This window comes from Mobula birostris, chromosome 6, assembly GCF_030028105.1.
Source record: "Mobula birostris isolate sMobBir1 chromosome 6, sMobBir1.hap1, whole genome shotgun sequence".
NCBI classification, from domain to species: domain Eukaryota; kingdom Metazoa; phylum Chordata; class Chondrichthyes; order Myliobatiformes; family Myliobatidae; genus Mobula; species Mobula birostris.
In genome coordinates, this window is record NC_092375.1 from 128,972,211 (window position 1) to 128,989,955 (window position 17,745).

A 17,745-nucleotide genomic window follows, 5' to 3' on the forward strand; every position below is an offset into this window, starting at 1 on the left:
ACCAAAGGCCACAGAGTAGAAGCATGTCCCTTTAGAACAGAGATGAGAAGGAATTCTTTAGCCAGAGGGTGGTGAATCTGTGGAATTCATTGCCACAGATGGCTATGGAGGCCAAGTCACTGGGTATATTTAAAATGGAGGTTGATAGATTCTTGATTAGTAAAAAGGTCAAAGGTTATGGGGAGAAGGCAGGAGAATAGGGTGAAGCCGGATAATAAAACATACATGATGGAATGGTCAGCAGACTTGATGGGCCAAATGGCCTAATTCTGCTCCTTTGTCTTATGGTCCAAAAGAATGAGAATTCTAAATCCCACTAGATAGAGTTAACTCTGTCTGAATAGTCAAGGCACAATAATTCTGTACTGATGTGTGAGGGCGTTGCAGGAATTGTGCATTAGAAGGTGAGAGATTGGCACTAGCTTGAGGCCCTTTCAAAGGAATAGCCAAGATGAATTAGTAATATTCTTCCAATTCATTTAGCTTCAGTCAATGTCTGTGAAATCGGATAATGCTGCAATTTAATCTAATCACCAGCAATCTCGCACATAGAATCCTCTCCACTACCCCTCCTCTGTTAATAGTTACTCACCGCCTTCTATTTTCAAAATTCCTCATTTAGAATCTGTCAGCAATGCTAATACTGTTTTCTCTAAAATATTTATTATATAATTAAAGTTTAAAAGAGTTCAAACCACAAATGCAGTTTTGAGGGGGAGTAGACTGGTACAGTGTGTTCAGGCACTAGCCAGTGCCAATTTTACTAATTGTATTATTATAAAACCCCAGGTTCACCTGCATTGGGGAAAAGGCTATGTAAACATATCAAGCTGCAATTACACACTCCTACTGGTACAAATACTCTAACCTATTACTCTTCAACCATTAGGTTCCTGATATCTTCACTCACCACAACACTGAATACAACCTAAGGACTCAATTTCAAGAAATCTATACCTCATGTTCTCAGCATTACTTACTTATTTGTTTGTTTATTTATTTATTTTATTATTAATTGATTTTTTACAGTAATTTGCACATTTAAGTCTTTTGCACATCGGTTGTCTGTTAATCTTTGCGTGTAGTTTTTCATTGATTTTCTTGTATTTCTTTGTTCTACTGCGAATGCCTGTAAGAAAATACATACTTTGATAACACATTTACATTAAAACTTTGAAACACTCCAACTCTGTGATGTGATGTTTGGTTACAGGTAAAACATTTTTGAGGCGTTCTGTCAGGTGATGTGAAAGAATACTGCTGTTCATAGAGCCAATGTAAGCCAGTTTGTGGCACCATTCAGTATGTTGCAGAGAAATGACAGTGTGCATTAGATGTGGAGAGGATGTTTCCTATAGTGGGGGAGTCTAGGACTAGAGGGCACAGCCTCCAAATTGAAGGACGTCCATTTAGAACAGAGATGAGGGGGAACTTCTTTAGCCAGAGGGTGGTGAACCTGTTGAATTCATTGCCACAGATGGTTGTGTGTGCCAAGCCATTGGGTATAGTTAAAGCAGAGGTTGACAGGTTCTTGATTAGTATGGATGTCAAAGATTATGTGGAGAGGGCAGGAAGAATGGGGCTGACAGAGTTGAAAGGGATAATAAATCAGCCACGATGAATGGCAGTGCAGACTCAATGGGCTGAGTGGCATAATTCTGCTCTGCCTTATGGTCATTGAACTGGAATGTTATGTGTTCAAGTCTCACTCCAGTAACTCTAACATATAATCCAATCAGATACTCCAGTAGAATACTGAGCTTTAACTGTTTGTAATACCTTAAAAGATGAGTGTGTGTGAACCTCATTTGTGATCTACTATTACACTGATGACTCTTCTGCCCTGTCAGATGTGTGTAGGCAATCCCAAGGTACCAATTTGAACAATAGGTAATATCTGCACAGGGTCCTGATCAATATTTATCCAACAACCAAAACAGAATATCTGATCATTAACACCTGGTCTTTTAGGACATTGTATGAGCAAATTAGCTACAAAATTGTCCTATATCTCAATAGTGAGTGCACTTACAAAATGTTCTTCATCGGCTTTGTGATATCCTGGGGCCGACAAATGTATTTACAAATTCAAGTTCTATATTCTACTTCCAGTGGAGTTCTGTCATTATAAATACAATTGGTCTGAAACAAAATTACGCATAACACACGAAGTAAAGGATAATTCAAATCGTGGAATGACGAAAACAAAAGGATGAACACGCCAACAACAGGAATTCTGCAGATGCTGGAAATTCAAGCAACACACATAAAAGTTGCTGGTGAACGCAGCAGGCGGGGCAGCATCCTTAGGAAGAGGCACAGTCGACGTTTCAGGCCAAGACCCTTCGTCAGGACTAACTGAAGGAAGAGTGAGTAAGGGATTTGAAACGCAAACAACAGGAATTCTGTCCTGACGAAGGGTCTCGGCCTGAAACGTCGACTGCACCTCTTCCTAGAGATGCTGCCTGGCCTGCTGCGTTCACCAGCAACTTTTATGTGTGTTGAAGGGATTTGAAAGTTGGAGGGGGAGGGGGAGATCCAAAATGATAGGAGAAGACAGGAGGGGGAGGGATGGAGCCAAGAGCTGGACAGGTGATAGGCAAAAGGGATACGAGAGGATCATGGGACAGGAGGTCCGGGAGGAAAGACAAGGCGGGGGGGGGGGGGACCCAGAAGATGGGCAAGGGGTATATTCAGAGGGACAGAGGGAGAAAAAGGAGAGTGAGAGAAAGAATGTGTGTATAAAAATAAGTAACAGATGGGGTACGAGGGGGAGGTGGGGCATTAGCGGAAGTTAGAGAAGTCGATGTTCATGCCGTCAGGTTGGAGGCTACCCAGACGGAACATAAGGTGTTGTTCCTCCAACCTGAGTGTGGCTTCATCTTTACAGTGGAGGAGGCCGTGGATAGACATGTCAGAATGGGAATGGGATGTGGAATTAAAATGTGTGGCCACTGGGAGATCCTGCTTTCTCTGAGGCTTTTCATTCTAGGACGAGGGAGATGTCTTCCTTTTTTAAAGAAAGGGGCTTCCCTTCCTCCACTATCAACTCTGCTCTTAAACGCATCTCCCGCATTTCACATACATCTGCTCTCACTCCATCCTCCCGCCACCCCACTAGGAATAGGGTTCCCCTGGTCCTCACCTACCACCCCACCAGCCTCCGGGTCCAACATATTATTCTCCGTAACTTCCGCCACCTCCAACGGGATCCCACCACTAAGCACAGCTTTCCCTCCCCACCCCCCGCATTCCGCAGGGATCGCTCCCTACGCAACTCCCTTGTCCATTCGTCCCCCCCCATCCCTCCCCACTGATCTCCCTCCTGGCACTTATCCTTGTAAGCGGAACAAGTGCTACACATGCCCTTACACTTCTTCCCTTACCACCATTCAGGGCCCCAAACAGTCCTTCCAGGCGAGGCGACACTTCACCTGTGAGTCGGCTGGGGTGATATACTGCGTCCGGTGCTCCGGATGTGGCCTTTTATAAATTGGCGAGACCCGACGCAGACTGGGAGACCGCTTTGCAGAACACCTACGCTCTGTCCGCCAGAGAAAGCAGGATCTCCCAGTGGCCACACATTTTAACTCCACATCCCATTCCCATTCTGACATGTCTATCCACGGCCTCCTCTACTGTAAAGATGAAGCAACACTCAGGTTGGAGGAACAACACCTTACACTGTTGTACTCTGTGGTTATTTGATTAACTGTCGCCTTGCCATTCTCCTTTGACCTCTCTCATTACCAAGGCAATTTAGTCCATAGAACTACTGCTCATTGGCTGGCTTTTGATTTTCACACTATTTCCCTGTTCTCTAGAGACTGTTGTGTGTGAAAATCCCAAAGGATCAGCAGGTTCTGAGATACACAAACCACCACATCTGGCACCCGCAATCATTCCATGGTCAGAGTCACTTAAGTCATACTTTTCCCCATTCTGATGTTTGGTCTGAACAACAACCAAACCTCCTGACCATGTCTGCATGCTTTTATGCATTGCGTTGCTGCCACATGATTGGCTGGTTAGGTATTTACATTAAAAAGCAGGTGTACAGGTGTACCTAATGAAGTGACAGTATACTGAGTGTATACCTCAGACTTCACTTGACATGAGCATGGCTGAATTTTCTGTGTCGTTCAGATTGTTCTCATGTTTGGCCCTTCTTTCCATGTTGTAGCCAAGTTTCGAGAGTGATCATTGAACAGACTGGACTTCTGAGTAAGGTTGTGGAAGCAAGATCTGCAGATCTTTCAAGAAGTAACTGGGGGCTACGATGGCAGCACATTCACCCACTTGACTGCACTTTCTTCCCTCAGGCTTGGATGGCATGCCTGCATCTGCTCACAGAACCAAATACTGCATATGTGGAAGGCTGCTCACTGCGCCGATTTCAGCTCTTTGACAGAGCTCTGCTCTCCAGCTGTTCATCCAGAGTTCTGGAAATTTCTCCTTTCCTGCTACATATCCAATCCTCTTTTGAAAATCATAGGTGGATCTGGCCTCAAAACCATTTCTGCATTGTAGATCAACAGCCTGCTACATCCTTTTTTTCCCTCACTGCGGGAGTGTCCCACAACTCTGGTACTAACATAACATACCCACAATTTACTAATGCTTAATAACTTGTACATCTTCTGAATTTGGGAGAAAATAGATGCACCCGGATTAAACCCACATGGTCATAGGGAGAAAGTACAAACTCCTTACAGACAGCAACTAAATTAAACCCGGGTTGCTGGCACTATAAAGCATTACACAGCCATTATGCTATTGCACTGCCCTCTTGCACACCTCTTAAAATTGAAGGAGGAGGTGAGGGAGGAGAAGATGGCGGCGCGACGTAGCGCGCACGGCCGTTCCGAATGAATATCGATATGTGTAACTAGGGGTGCTGTGCACAATCCGGATTTGATGGAAACAGCCGTGAAAGTGCAGAGAAACATCTGGAGAAACTTCTGAAATGCCTGCTTTGCTGCCGCTGCTTCTGTGCGATCGAGAATCTCCGGAGACGAAGGCCCTGGATCCTCGGCTCTGCGTATCGCTTGTTGCCGGGGCCGGGGTCAGGGTCGAAGCGCTCGGCAGAGATGGTTGGAGGGCTGGTTGGAGGCTCGGAGTTTTCGGGCGGACTCGGAGTTGGACTGTGGTCGGATGCTTCCAGGATGCTGCATCGGCAAGTTGGCGGCGCTGGAGGTTTACCGTCTGCATGAGATGATGAGACTTTCAAAAGATTTTGAGATTTTTACTGTGCCATGGTCTGTTTTTATCAAATTACGGTATTGCTTTGCACTGTTGTAACTATATGTTATAATTATGTGGTTTTTGTTAGTTTTTAAGTCAGTTTGTCATGTGTTTTTCGTGATATCAGTCTGGAAAAACATTTTTATCATTTCTTAATGAATGCATTACTAAATGACAATAAAATGGGACTGTGTCCCCTCATAATCATAATTCATAAATTGTGTAGTGCCCTGGTTTACATCTTTATTGTTATGCTGCAGGTATTTCCTTTAGCAGCTCTGTAAGAGCAGTCTGTTCTGCTTTCAGCCTGTTTGGGTTCTTGTTGAAGATAAGGGATGATGTGGAATGTATGCCATTCAATTAGCAAGAGGTTTTTCTTGGTGAGGGACAATAAGGTTGGTCTTGGGCTTTTGGTCGAGAGGAGATGAAGAGAGAAGACGCTGGGGAGAACCAGTCGTAGCATACGATCCGGTGAGAGACCTATTTGTTCGAGATGGATTGCAAGTGACGTTCAGAAGGTGGTGCGTGCTTTCACGTTGACCGAGGACCCAGCACGTGAATGACAGAGATGAGCTCCAACTTGTGCACATTTGACTGTTTAACTAGAATGGGCCCTTTTCTTTTTGTTATTCTTCACTAACCATTCAGTTAAGATTCATCAATATAATTCCTTTAATCATATGCAGTGTACTGTCTGTCATTTCATGGCACCGATCTGTAACAGGTTAGTAAATGACACAGCATCTACACAAACCGGGGTTTGGGGTGGGATCGAGTGCACCTCAATCTCTAAAGTTCGGTGGGACCAGAGGTTGTCTTCCCTAGATTTATGCAGCCAAGAAAACCAGGGTGTTTCAATTGTATTAGTTTACTTTCATCTGATCACCTGCCCACCGCTTCCATTGGACTATTATTCTGTTTCCGGGTTCATTAAATGAATAGAATGACAAGAAAGAAGGATATCTATTTTTTCTTCACTTTGTTTAAGGTACTTTCTGATCCTGCTGGCAAAAGAAAAACTGAATTTAGTGTTCTGAAGAGAAAATTTCTCAAGTTTAAGCAATGCGTTGTCAATATAAAGTTTAGCTATATAGCGAGAGACTAGAGGAGTTGGGGTTGTTTTCCTTGCAGCACAGTAGGTTAATGGTAATCCTTAAAATTAGGAGGGGGTGCATAAGAATGAATAAGGAAATATAATTTCCCTGTCAGAAAGATCAGGATCTGAAATACAGTACAATAAAATTCTGATGATTGGTATCCAATAATTTGATAGCCAATATTCAAAGGCCCTAAATGTTTGGTATCTGGCTTACTCTAAAATACAATTGAGGATGCACTCAAATAGGAGTCTGCATCATGGGACCGGGTATGCAGGTGGAGCTGAGGTCAGGGTTTGGCAATACTGGAAGTCAGGAATGCAAGTGGGCTTTTGCAGCTGGAGCTGGCGTCAGAATGTTTGTACATTTCAGCTTGAAGCTGAAATACACAAACTGAAGCTCACTGGGTTCCACTTCCTGCTTCCTTTGAACTCACCAGGGCTTAGTTTACCACTATCTTTAGACTCAACATGGGCTTACTAAAACATTTATAATCCTGCAGTGTAACATGTTTGGCTATTAATAGGAGTAACATTATTAATCCAGAAAATCTGCGAATTTGGCACCGTCAAGTCCTGAGGGTGGCAGATTATCAGAGTTTCAGTGTCAAACATAACGTAGGACAGAACAGCGCAGGAACAGGCCTTTCAACAGGTCTGCACCAAGCTTAATTTCAATCTAATTGATCCCATCTGTCTGCCCATGACCTGTAAACATCTATTCCCTGCCAGCTCCATTATGAACACCAGTCTCCCTACCATCAAGGACTTCTTCAAAAGGTGCTGTCTCAGAAAGGTGACATCCATCATTAAGGGCCACCACCACCCAGGACATGTCTTCTTCTCATTACACAATCAGAGAGAAGGTACAGGAAAGAATGAAGATACACATTCAGCATTTCAGTAACAGCTTCTTCCCCTCCACCATCAGATTTCGGAATGGACAATGAGCCCAGGAACACTACCTCACTATCTTTTTGCACTACTTATTTAAATGTTTTAATATATTTCTTATTACAATTTATGGTATATTGGGAATTTATGGTATTTATGCTTGATTGGGAAGATGGCGATGCGACGCAGCACACAGCGGCCACTCCGGTGATGAATATCTGTTATCTGTCAAGTAGGGTGCCGTGCACAATCTTGATTTGATGGAGGCAGATGTGAGAAGCACGGAGGAACATCTGGTGAAACTTCTGAAATGCCTGTTTCGCCGCCGCTGCTACTGTGTGATCCAGAATCTCTGGAGGGGAAGGCCCTGAGTCCTCGGCTTTGCTTGTTGCTCGGCAGCCAGGGCGGGTTCGAAGCGCTCAGCAGAGATGGTGATCGGTGCTCAGTGTCGGAGGGCTGGTTGGAGGCTCGAAGTTTTCGGACGGACTCAGAGTCGGCTGTGGTCGGGTACTTCCAGGGGCTGCATCAGCAAGTTTGCGGCGCTGGAGGTTCATGGCAGGGAGAGTTTCTTCCTTCTACCATCTGCGTGAGATGACGGGACTTGAGACTTTTTTTACTGTGCCCATGGTCTGTTCTTTATCAAATTACGGTATTGCTTTGCACTGTTGTAACTATATGTTATAATTATGTGGTTTTTGTCAGTTTTAGTCTTGGTCTGTCTTGTGTTTCTGTGATATCATACTGGAGGAACATTGTATCATTTCTTAATGCATGCATTTCTAAATGACAATAAATGAGGACCGAGTGCCCTCATAATGTAATGTAATCTAATTTTATGTATTGTACTGATATGAAATTACCATAAAACAACAAATTTTATGACATATGTCAGTGATAATAAACCTGATTTGATTCATGTGACTTGTTTTAATGCCTTTCAGATATTGCCTTTCTACAGTATCTACATCCATCACCTACCCTGGAAATGTTTTTCAGACTCCTTACACTTACTGTGTAAAAAATCATTCCTAACATGTCTCCGGTAAACTGTCCTTCTCTCACTTTAAATCTATGCCCTCTAGTATTTAACATTTCCACCATGACAGAATTATACTGACTGTCTACCTCATCTATGCCTCTCATAATTTAATGAAACCCCGCTGGTTTCCTTGGGCTGTGTAAGTCGAGGGAAGACACACTCTGTCCCGCCAACCCTGTGAGAATGAGATGGCTCTCTCACCCCAAATCCCGGGTTGTGTGGATGCTGTGTCATTTGCTACCCTGTTACAACTCAGTGCCAAGAAATAACAGACAGCAACACTGCATACGACTGAAGGAATTATATTTATGAAACTTACTTAACTAAAGGGTTGGTAAAATAAAGAAAGATAAAACAAAAAGGGCCCATTACAGTTAGACAGTGCACAAGCTGAAGTTCATCTTGAACTTCTCTGTCACTGACGCGCTGGGCCCTCAGTCTGCGTGAAAGCACACACCACCTTCAGAATGTCACTTGCAATCCATCTCGAACAAATGGGTCTCCCAATGGGTTGTATTCTACTACTGGTTCTCCCCAGAATCTTTTCTCTTCATATGCTGCCGAACAAAAGCTCCAAGACCAGCCTCAGCGTCCCTCACCAAAAAAACCTCCCCCCAGTTTCACCATCCTAATTGGATGGCACACATTCCTCATCATCCCTTATCTTCAACAATAACCCAAACAGGCTGACAGCAGAATAGACCGATCTTACAGAACTGCCAAATGAAATACCTACAGCACAACAGTAAAGATGTGAGCCAGGGCATTGCATTAATATTTGTCAATCAAGTTGCTCCTCAGCCTTCGATATTCCAGAGATAACAATCAAAGAAAGTCAGTCAATTCTCTCCATTTAGTCAATCCAGGTAATGCTCTAGAACCTTTTCTGCATCCTCAAGTCTCCATATACTTCCAGTAATGCAGTGACCAGAAGTGTACAGAAGGTTCCAAATATGGCTGTGCCAAAGTTCTCTACGGCTTCAACATGATTAACCAATTTTAATACTCAAACAATGAAGTCAAACTTGCAGTATGCTTTCTGTACCATTGTGTTGCCACTTTCAAGAATGATGGACTCTTTCAATCAAATTTGAGAGACAGGACCACCTCTGCACTAAACCACGTTGACTCTCCCTAATAAGTCCAAGCTTTTCCAAGTGCAAGTAAATCCAGTCCCTAAGAATCATCTCCAATAATTTTCCTACCACGCATATACCGGTCTATAAATTCTTAGATTATCCCTGTTGTCCTTCTTAAAGAGAGGAAGAATATATTGTCTATTCTTTAGTCTTCTGTGTCCGCACCTGCGGCAAAAGAGGGTCTCTGTTATGGCCCCAGCAATCTTCTCCATTCCCTTTCTCAGTACCCTGGGAATGATTCCATCAGGTCCTAGGGATATCTGTCTACATGACACCAAAAAGCACATAGGATATTGCAAAGAACTGAAATATACGGCATTAAACAGTGTGGAAGTAGATTTATTGCAACTCCAAAACAAAAATATAGGTTAATAATCTGTGGGTCTAATTATTTACTCTGTGATTAATGAGCTCTCCCATGCTATGTCACATATCTTTTTAAATCTGTACATGTAGATTGGCGCCTGAATGGTTAATACCACCTGGGTACATCCTTGCCAAATGTGCCAATTAGAGCAACCCTGCTAAAATAGTTGAATTGCACCATATTAGTGATTTAAAGCAGAGATGGGTTTAAAAACACTTAAAAGGAGACCTTTTGTCACAATACATAAAGCCAACTGGAAAAAAAATCTCATTTTCAAAATTAATTAAGATTTCCATTGGTGGTATTAAATGTCAATTTATTCATACAAAATCAGCTCTGGGCTCACCACAATCAGATTTTCATGCTTCAAAGCATGAAAGGGGAAATATACCCTCAAAATGATGATTAAATGCGTAGGAGGAGGTCAGACAAAAACAGAGCCTGTGTGGGGTGCTCCCACCATATAAAGAATGGGTTCTGTTGCAGTATTTAATGTGTAATGATCTTAACAGTGTAGAAAATGATCTGCACATTGTAACTGATGTTCAAGTACTGAGACAGATAATTTATTAAGGAGCATAATTTTTGCAAAATGTGATAAGAAATAACCACCCATTCAGAAAGAGGATAATTATTGGTTGGATTTTGTTTTTCCTGTCCAACCACCACTTTACTCCTTTCACTGTAGTTTGTTAGCCAGAAAGAAATTAAAACCTGCAAACATCTAAGTGGAATGAGCCGAGGACAATGGAAGCAGGCAAACCAGATGTCAATGTTCTTACCACGTGGTCAAAGGAACAAAGGCTAACTTTTTCATGACAGTCTTCTTGCGGCCACTATTTTGTGAATTGATTCATGCTCAGGGATGGCTTGATTAAAGCAATTGAGAGTGGACACAGTGAGGTCCTGATCAATGATCTGCTAAACCTGACATCATTTTCAAATAAACAGCTGTTTCTTTGGTTAAGTAGAAATGGCAGGCATGTGGAAAGAATAGCCTGTGACCTGACGTAGCCTAATCTCAGTGTGGAGCTGGCTAAATTGCTCTGAAGCTGGGCGAGTAAGGAAAGTGACATGAGGCACAAAACTGATGGAAGAGCAATAAAGTAATATGGCTTATAGTTGTAGGCTAGATCCAATGAGAAGCTGACACAGGTCAGTCAGATGGGCTCATGGCAACAAAATTAAAACACAATGTTTCAATCTAATAAGAAAGAGGATCAGCATGGAGGTTTTGGGAGTAGAAGCAGCGGAAACTCCGGAGACCAAAGATCATGGACATGAATCAAGGGGCATCAGTGTAAAGTTCTCCTGAGTATTATCTTTTCGATTCTTTGACTGTTCAGGAAGGGTTGGGGAAAAACAGTGGGCGTGAGCACATGTCTTTCATTTTGTCTGACTTGCATGCCTGTTGTTAACTGAACCAATAAAGGTATTTGCCAGTAAATACAGATTCTCTCTGACTGAACCAATCATTGTTGTTGAAAGTGGAAACAATGACAGCTGGTGTCTCTGGGTGGATTCGAGGATAGAATTCTATGTGGGATCAGTGGGACACTCGAGGCTGACCAGATTGGTGAAGTATATGCAGCCAGAACTGGGGGCTGAGTAGTTAGTGGTTACTAACCAAGGATAAGAGATTCTGCGAGTCTGGAGGATATGGATTGTTTGAGTTGAGGAACTCCTGCAAAAATACCTAATGGGGTCAGAGTGTGGAGAATATTTTGGTCACAGTACTAGGGAAGTCCTTTGGAAGACTGCCCAAATGAAATTGTTAGACAAGGAATTTAAATGAGTACAGAAGCAAGTAGCAGTTGGCTGTTTAATTGAGGATTGGACAGAATATCAGCAGCAAATTAAAGCAGAGCATGACATATTCAAAGAGGAAAACAAAAGTCTCCGTGTAGGGTTAGCACACATTAAAGAGAAGGTAACTGATTTACTGGGGTAAAGGAGTGCGAAATTCAGTCTGAGTGGATCATAACATCCTCTCCTTGCTCACCATCAACACTGGAGTACCTCAAGGATGCGTGCTTAGTACACTGCTCTATCCTCTCTCCACCCATCACTGTGTGGCTAGGCACAGCTTAAAGGGCAACCATAAATTTACTGATGATACAACTATTGTTGACAGAATTTCAGATGGTGATGAGGAGGCACATAGACCATAAGGCTTTAGGAGCAGAATTAGGCCATTTGTCCCATTGAGTCTGCTCCACCATTCAATCATGGCTGATCCTTTTTTTCCCTCTTCTGCCCTACTCCCCAGCCTTCTCCCTGTAACCTTTGATGCCATAACCTATCAATTTCTGCCTTAAATACACCCGGTGACCTGGCCTCCACAGCTGCCTGTGGTAATAAATTCCACAAATTCACCACCCTCTGGCTAAAGAAATTTCTCTGCATCTGTTTTAAATGGACATCTCTCTATCCTGAGGCCGTACCCTCTTGTCCTAGACTCCCCCACCATGGGAAACATCCTTTCCATATCTACTCTGTCTAGGCCTTTCAATATTTGAAAGGTTTCAATGAAATTCTCCCCTCATCCTTCTAAATTCCAGCGAGTACAGACCCAGAGCTATCAAACGTTCCTCGTATGATAACCTTTTCATTCCTGGAATCATCCTTGTGAACCTCCTTTGAATCCTCTTCAATGCCAGCACACAATTAGATGAAGAGCCTAAAACTGTTCACAATACTCAAGGTGAGGCTTCACCAGTACCTCATAAAGCCTCAGCATCACATCCCTGCTCTTGTATTCTAGATATCGTGAAATGAATGTGACCATTGCATTTGCTTTCCTCACCACCGACTCAGCCTGCAAGTTAACCTTTAGGGTGTTCTGCACAAGGACTCCCAAGTCCCTTTACATCACAGGTTTTTGGATTTTCTCCCCATTTAGAAAATAGTCTGCACATTTATTTCTACTACAAAGGTGCATGACCATGCATTTTCCAACATTGTATTTCATTTGCCACTCTCTTGCCCATTCTCCTAATCTGTCTAAGTTGTTCTGCAGCCTTTCTGTTTCCTCAACACTACCTGTCCTTCCACCAATCTTCATATCATCTGCAAACTTGGCAACAAAGCCATCTATTCTATCATCTAAATCATTTATATACAGCATAAAAAGAAATGGTCCTGACACCGACCCCTGCAGAACACTGTGGAGTTACTGGTGCCCAACCAGAAAAGGATCCTTTTATTCCCACTCACTGCGTCCTACCAATCAACCAATGCTCTAACCATTCCAGTAACTTTCCTGTAATACCATGGGCACTTGACTTGGTAAGCAGCCTCGTGTGTGGTACCTTGTCAAAGGCCTTCTGAAAGTCCAAATATACAATATCCACTGCATCCCCTTTATCTATCCTATGTGTAATCTCCTTAAAGAAATCCAACAGGTTCTTCAGACAAGATTTTCCCTTTAGGAAACCATGCTGACTTGTCCCATCTTGTCCTATGTCACCAGGTACTCCATAGCCTCATCCCTAACAATTGACTCCAACATCTTCTCAACCACACACACCCCTCATACAAACTCTTCTCCCTCCTGCCATCTGGCAAAAGGCACAGAAGCATTTGGGGTCTCACGACCAGACTATGTAACAGTTTCTTCCCCCCAGCCATCAGACTCCTCAATACCCAGAGCCTGGACTGACGCCAACCCACTGCCCTCTACTGTGCCTATTGTCTTGTTTATTATTTATTGTAATGCCTGCACTGTTTTGTGCACTTTATGCAGTCCTGGGTAGGTCTGTAGTCTAGTGTAGTTTTTCTGTTGTTTTCTGTAGTTCAGTGTAGTTTTTGTATTGTTTCATGTAGCACCATGGCCCTGAAAAACATTGTCTCGTTTTTACTGTGTACTGTACCAGCAGTTATGGTCGAAATGACAATACAAATTGATTTGACTTGACTTAAGTCAGGCTAACTGGTTTATAATTTCCTTTCTGCTGCCTTCCTCCTTTCTTAAAGAGTGGAGTGACATTAGCAATTTTCCAGTCCGCTGGAACCGTGCCAGAGTCCAATGATCGTTGAAAGATCATTACTAATGCCTCCACAATCTCTACTGCTACCTCTTTTAGAACCCTATTGCGCAGTTCATCTGGTTTGGGTGCCTTATGTATCCTTAGGTCTTTCAGCTTTTTGAGCACCTTCTCCCTTGTAATAGTAACTGCACTCACTTCTCTTTCCACACACCCTTCAACATCTGGCACATTGCTAGTGTCTTCCACAGTGAAGACTAATGCAAAATACTCATTCAGTTCATCTGCCATTTCCTTGTCTTCCATTATTATTTCTCTGGCCTTATTGTCTAGTGGTCCTATATCCACTCTCATCTCTGTTTTATTTTTACATACTTGAAAATGCTTTTACTATCCACTTTGATATTGTTTGCTCACTTGCTTTCAAATTTCAGCTTTTCCCTCCTAATGATTCTCTTAGTTGCTGTCTGTAGGTTTTTAAAAGCTTCCCAATCCTCTGTCTTCCCACTAATTTTTGCCTTGTTGTATGCCCTCTCTTTTGCTTTTACATTAGCCTTGACTTCCCTTGTCAGCCCCGGTTGTACTACAAACGTTTGTATTTTGCCATTTGAGTATTCCTTTGTTCTTGGAATACATCTATTCTGCACCTTCCTCATTTTTTTTTTCCCTAGAAACTCATGCCATCACTGCTCTGCTGTCATCCCTGCCAACACCTCCTTCCAATTTACTTTGGCCAACTGCTCCCTCAGACCACTGTAATCTCCTTTACTCCACTGAAATACTGCAATGTCAGACTTCACGTCATGCAGGAGTGAGATCGATCAGCTGGTTGAGTGATGTCGCAAAAACAATCTTGCACTCAATGTCAGTAAGACCGAGCAATTGATTGTGGACTTCAGGAAGGGGCAGTTGAGGAAATGGACTCCTATGTTCATCGAGGGATCTGCAGTGGAAAGGGTGAGCAGTTTCAAGTTCCTGGGTGTCAGTGTTTCTGAATATCTATATTGGGCCCAACATACTGATGCAATTACAAAGAAGGCACAGCAGCAGCTAGATTTCATTTGGCATTTGAGGAAGCTTAGTATGTCATCAATGAGACTCGTAAATTTCCACAGATGTACCATGGAGAGTGTTCTTACTGGATGCATCACCACCCAGTGTGGAGGGGCAACTGCGCAGGATTAGAAAAAAGATCAGAATGTTGCAAACTCAGTCAGCTCCATCATGGGCACTATCTTCCCCAGCATCGAGGACATCTTCAGAAGGTGATGCCTGAACAAGACAGCATCCATCTTTAAAGACCCCCATCATGACATGCCCTCTTCTCATTACTACCAGCAGCGAGGAGGTGCAAGAGCCTGAAGCCACATAGTCAATGTTTCAGGAAGAGCTTCTTTCCCTCCACCATCAGATTTCTGAATGGATGGTGAACCCATGAACACTACTTCATTATTTTTCCCTCTCTTTTTGTACTACTATTTAATTTTATATAACCTTATTGCAAGTTGTGGCATTTTTATTGCTACATCTTGTAATGCACTGCTGCCGCAAAACAAGAAATTGCACGACATATGCCAGTGATATTAAACCTGATTCTGATTCTGAATTTGATGCCTATGAAGCAGTTGCAGTGTGAAAAACTGGTTCAAGAAAAGGGTAAGTGGGAAGAAGTTGAGTGGCTAAGAATGATGTGGAGGGATTGAGGAAACAGTGTGGTGATTTAAAAACAGCTATGAATTTAAACAGAAATCAATCCATGAAAAGAAGAGTAACACTGGAGATCACACAAATTGTATAAAGAAGACAGAAAAGCTGCAGGGCCATTTTCCTGTGACAGTTGGAATAACGTGCGATTTTGGATCAGTAATAGGGGAGGAATGAGTTGGTGCATGTACAGATGCGGGGGAACTTAGCAGATGATGTGGTCTAACAGAATCATGATGACAGAGAGTATCCAACCGAAGATCCCTGTCAACATACAACCAAAAGAAGCCATTAGTACTATTGACACCACAACCCACTTCCCCCCACCCTACAAACAAAGAGGGAGGGCCGGGACAGAAATCAAAACTAGAATATAACATACACTGCCCCTCTTCAGGGTACAGCAGCTGAGAGATATTGCTTAGGATACTGGGACATAAGTGCCCAGGGAATGATTGAAGGAAGTTGTTCCAGGCAACTAATCAGAGCAATACACAGTCTAGACCACAGCAAGGGAATGAAATTGATTATATCATATTTGCATCCGAACATACACTCAGCTTTGCCAGAAGTACAATGATACAGTGGGGGAACAAGAATGCGATACTGACATGGATATTAACGAAGGGGACCCAGTAGACAAACTAACCAAATGTTACCAGAGCAGACATGAACACCCCACTATATATGTAAACTGTCGATGGTCCCATGGTCCCAAGGGACAATTTGTATCAAAGCCAAAAGGAGGGGGGAGGGTAGAAGTCAATCAGATAAAGCAATGCCTGAGAACAAAGGCACAAAGGAAAAGGAAAAACCCAATTTGAAAGTTTTTGGATATGGTTCTTCATCAGTATAGTAGAGTGAGAGGATAACTGGGTGCAAGATATATGTGGAGTTGTTAGGATTAGAATTGCAGAACCAGATGTAGATCGCATTGTGTCAGAAAAGTAGGTCCAACAGTTAGTAGTGACAGCGAAGGAAGCCAATCATGGGTCAGCGCATCAGAGAGGAATGAAACAGCGATAAAGTAAAGCCTCCTTTGAATCAGATGCTAGTCTCGTAGACCTAAACCCACGACAAAGGCAGCTGATTAGAGTACTTCAAGCCACCTCATTTTTACGTCCAAAGTTTGCAGGGCTCTATGAAGTTATAGACCAGGTCAACCCACCAGTGTAGAAGGTACTGACTGCTCCAGATAAAAATTGGTGGCACCATATCAACTAGCTAAAATTGATGGGGGAGAACATTATCACCATTGGCATGTATCAATTGACATAGGTGATGGTCCTATTGTCGGAGTTGTAGGAGATTTTCTATTCCAAGAAAATGGGAACAGACCCAGTGATGAGGGTGCCTCTCGGATCCCTAATCCTGAGAATCAGGGAGGGAGTTCTGCCATAAAGACAGGCAAAATGAGAAAGAAAAAAATACACAGTTTCTTGCTTCTCCTAACCTGAAATGAAATTGAATAAAAAGAAATGGGCAGCTTGAGTCCAAAGAAAATTGGGAGCTTGGATTGGAGAATTGAATGGGAAGGATGGAAAATTTAATATAAGAATATTGGAAATAAGAGCAGAGATTACACTTGTGTGTACAGGTTTAACTCAACATGAAGGGAATCATGCTTCTCATTGCAATGGAAGTAATTGTGACTGGGACCATAGTAAGTCTTGCTCCAGAACCATTACAGCCAATGGACAAGACAGCAGTGATGTTGATTCTTGGAGAACATCCAGTGATCAAAAGCAATTTTTCTCAATGGATCAGGGTAACTTGGAGGTGGATGATTTGGTGTGCATGGAGAAAACCTTGGGTATCCAGGAGGGTACAAAGGTACAGTTCACATATAATAACCTTTTAGAGGTGACATATCAATTTCCCAGAGTGGAGAGTGGAGTTAGGTCCAGTCATTGGGCAACCATCAGGTAATGATGGCCATGGTAAGATTATGGTTCACACTCATCTGGATATTGAGTGTAGCAATGATTCCCACAAGAGATATCCTTATATAACCCACCAACATGTGCACGGTGCTGGGAAAGGCATAGTTATCAGGATGCTATCAATGGGAAGACCATTGGGCTTGGACAGAAGAAATAACAAGACAGAAACTTACGTAACACAAACATGAGAAAATCTGCAGATGCCGGAAATCCAAAGCAACACACACAAAATGCAGTCCTGATGAAAGCTCTTGGCCCGAAATGTCAATAGTTGACTCGTTTCCATAGATTCTGTGTTCCTTTAGAAACTTAGAATGTGGTTTCAGTACGTAT

General features: G+C 42.8%; 1 protein-coding gene across 6 annotated transcripts in view; it reads right to left on the reverse strand.

Annotated features, from left to right (window-relative positions):
* LOC140199358 (partitioning defective 3 homolog B-like) overlaps window positions 1-17,745 on the reverse strand; it is a 1,206,993-nt gene that overhangs the window by 14,123 nt on the left and 1,175,125 nt on the right. Inside the window, exon 23 of one of the 6 annotated variants that reach the window (XM_072261297.1) lies at window positions 1,050-1,129. The exons of the other annotated variants lie outside the window; for them this stretch is intronic. Coding sequence (XP_072117398.1) covers window positions 1,117-1,129 — 13 coding nt within the window. The 3' untranslated portion in view covers window positions 1,050-1,116. Of the gene's footprint in view, window positions 1-1,049; window positions 1,130-17,745 lie in introns of those variants that run through there. 6 annotated transcript variants of the gene reach the window in all.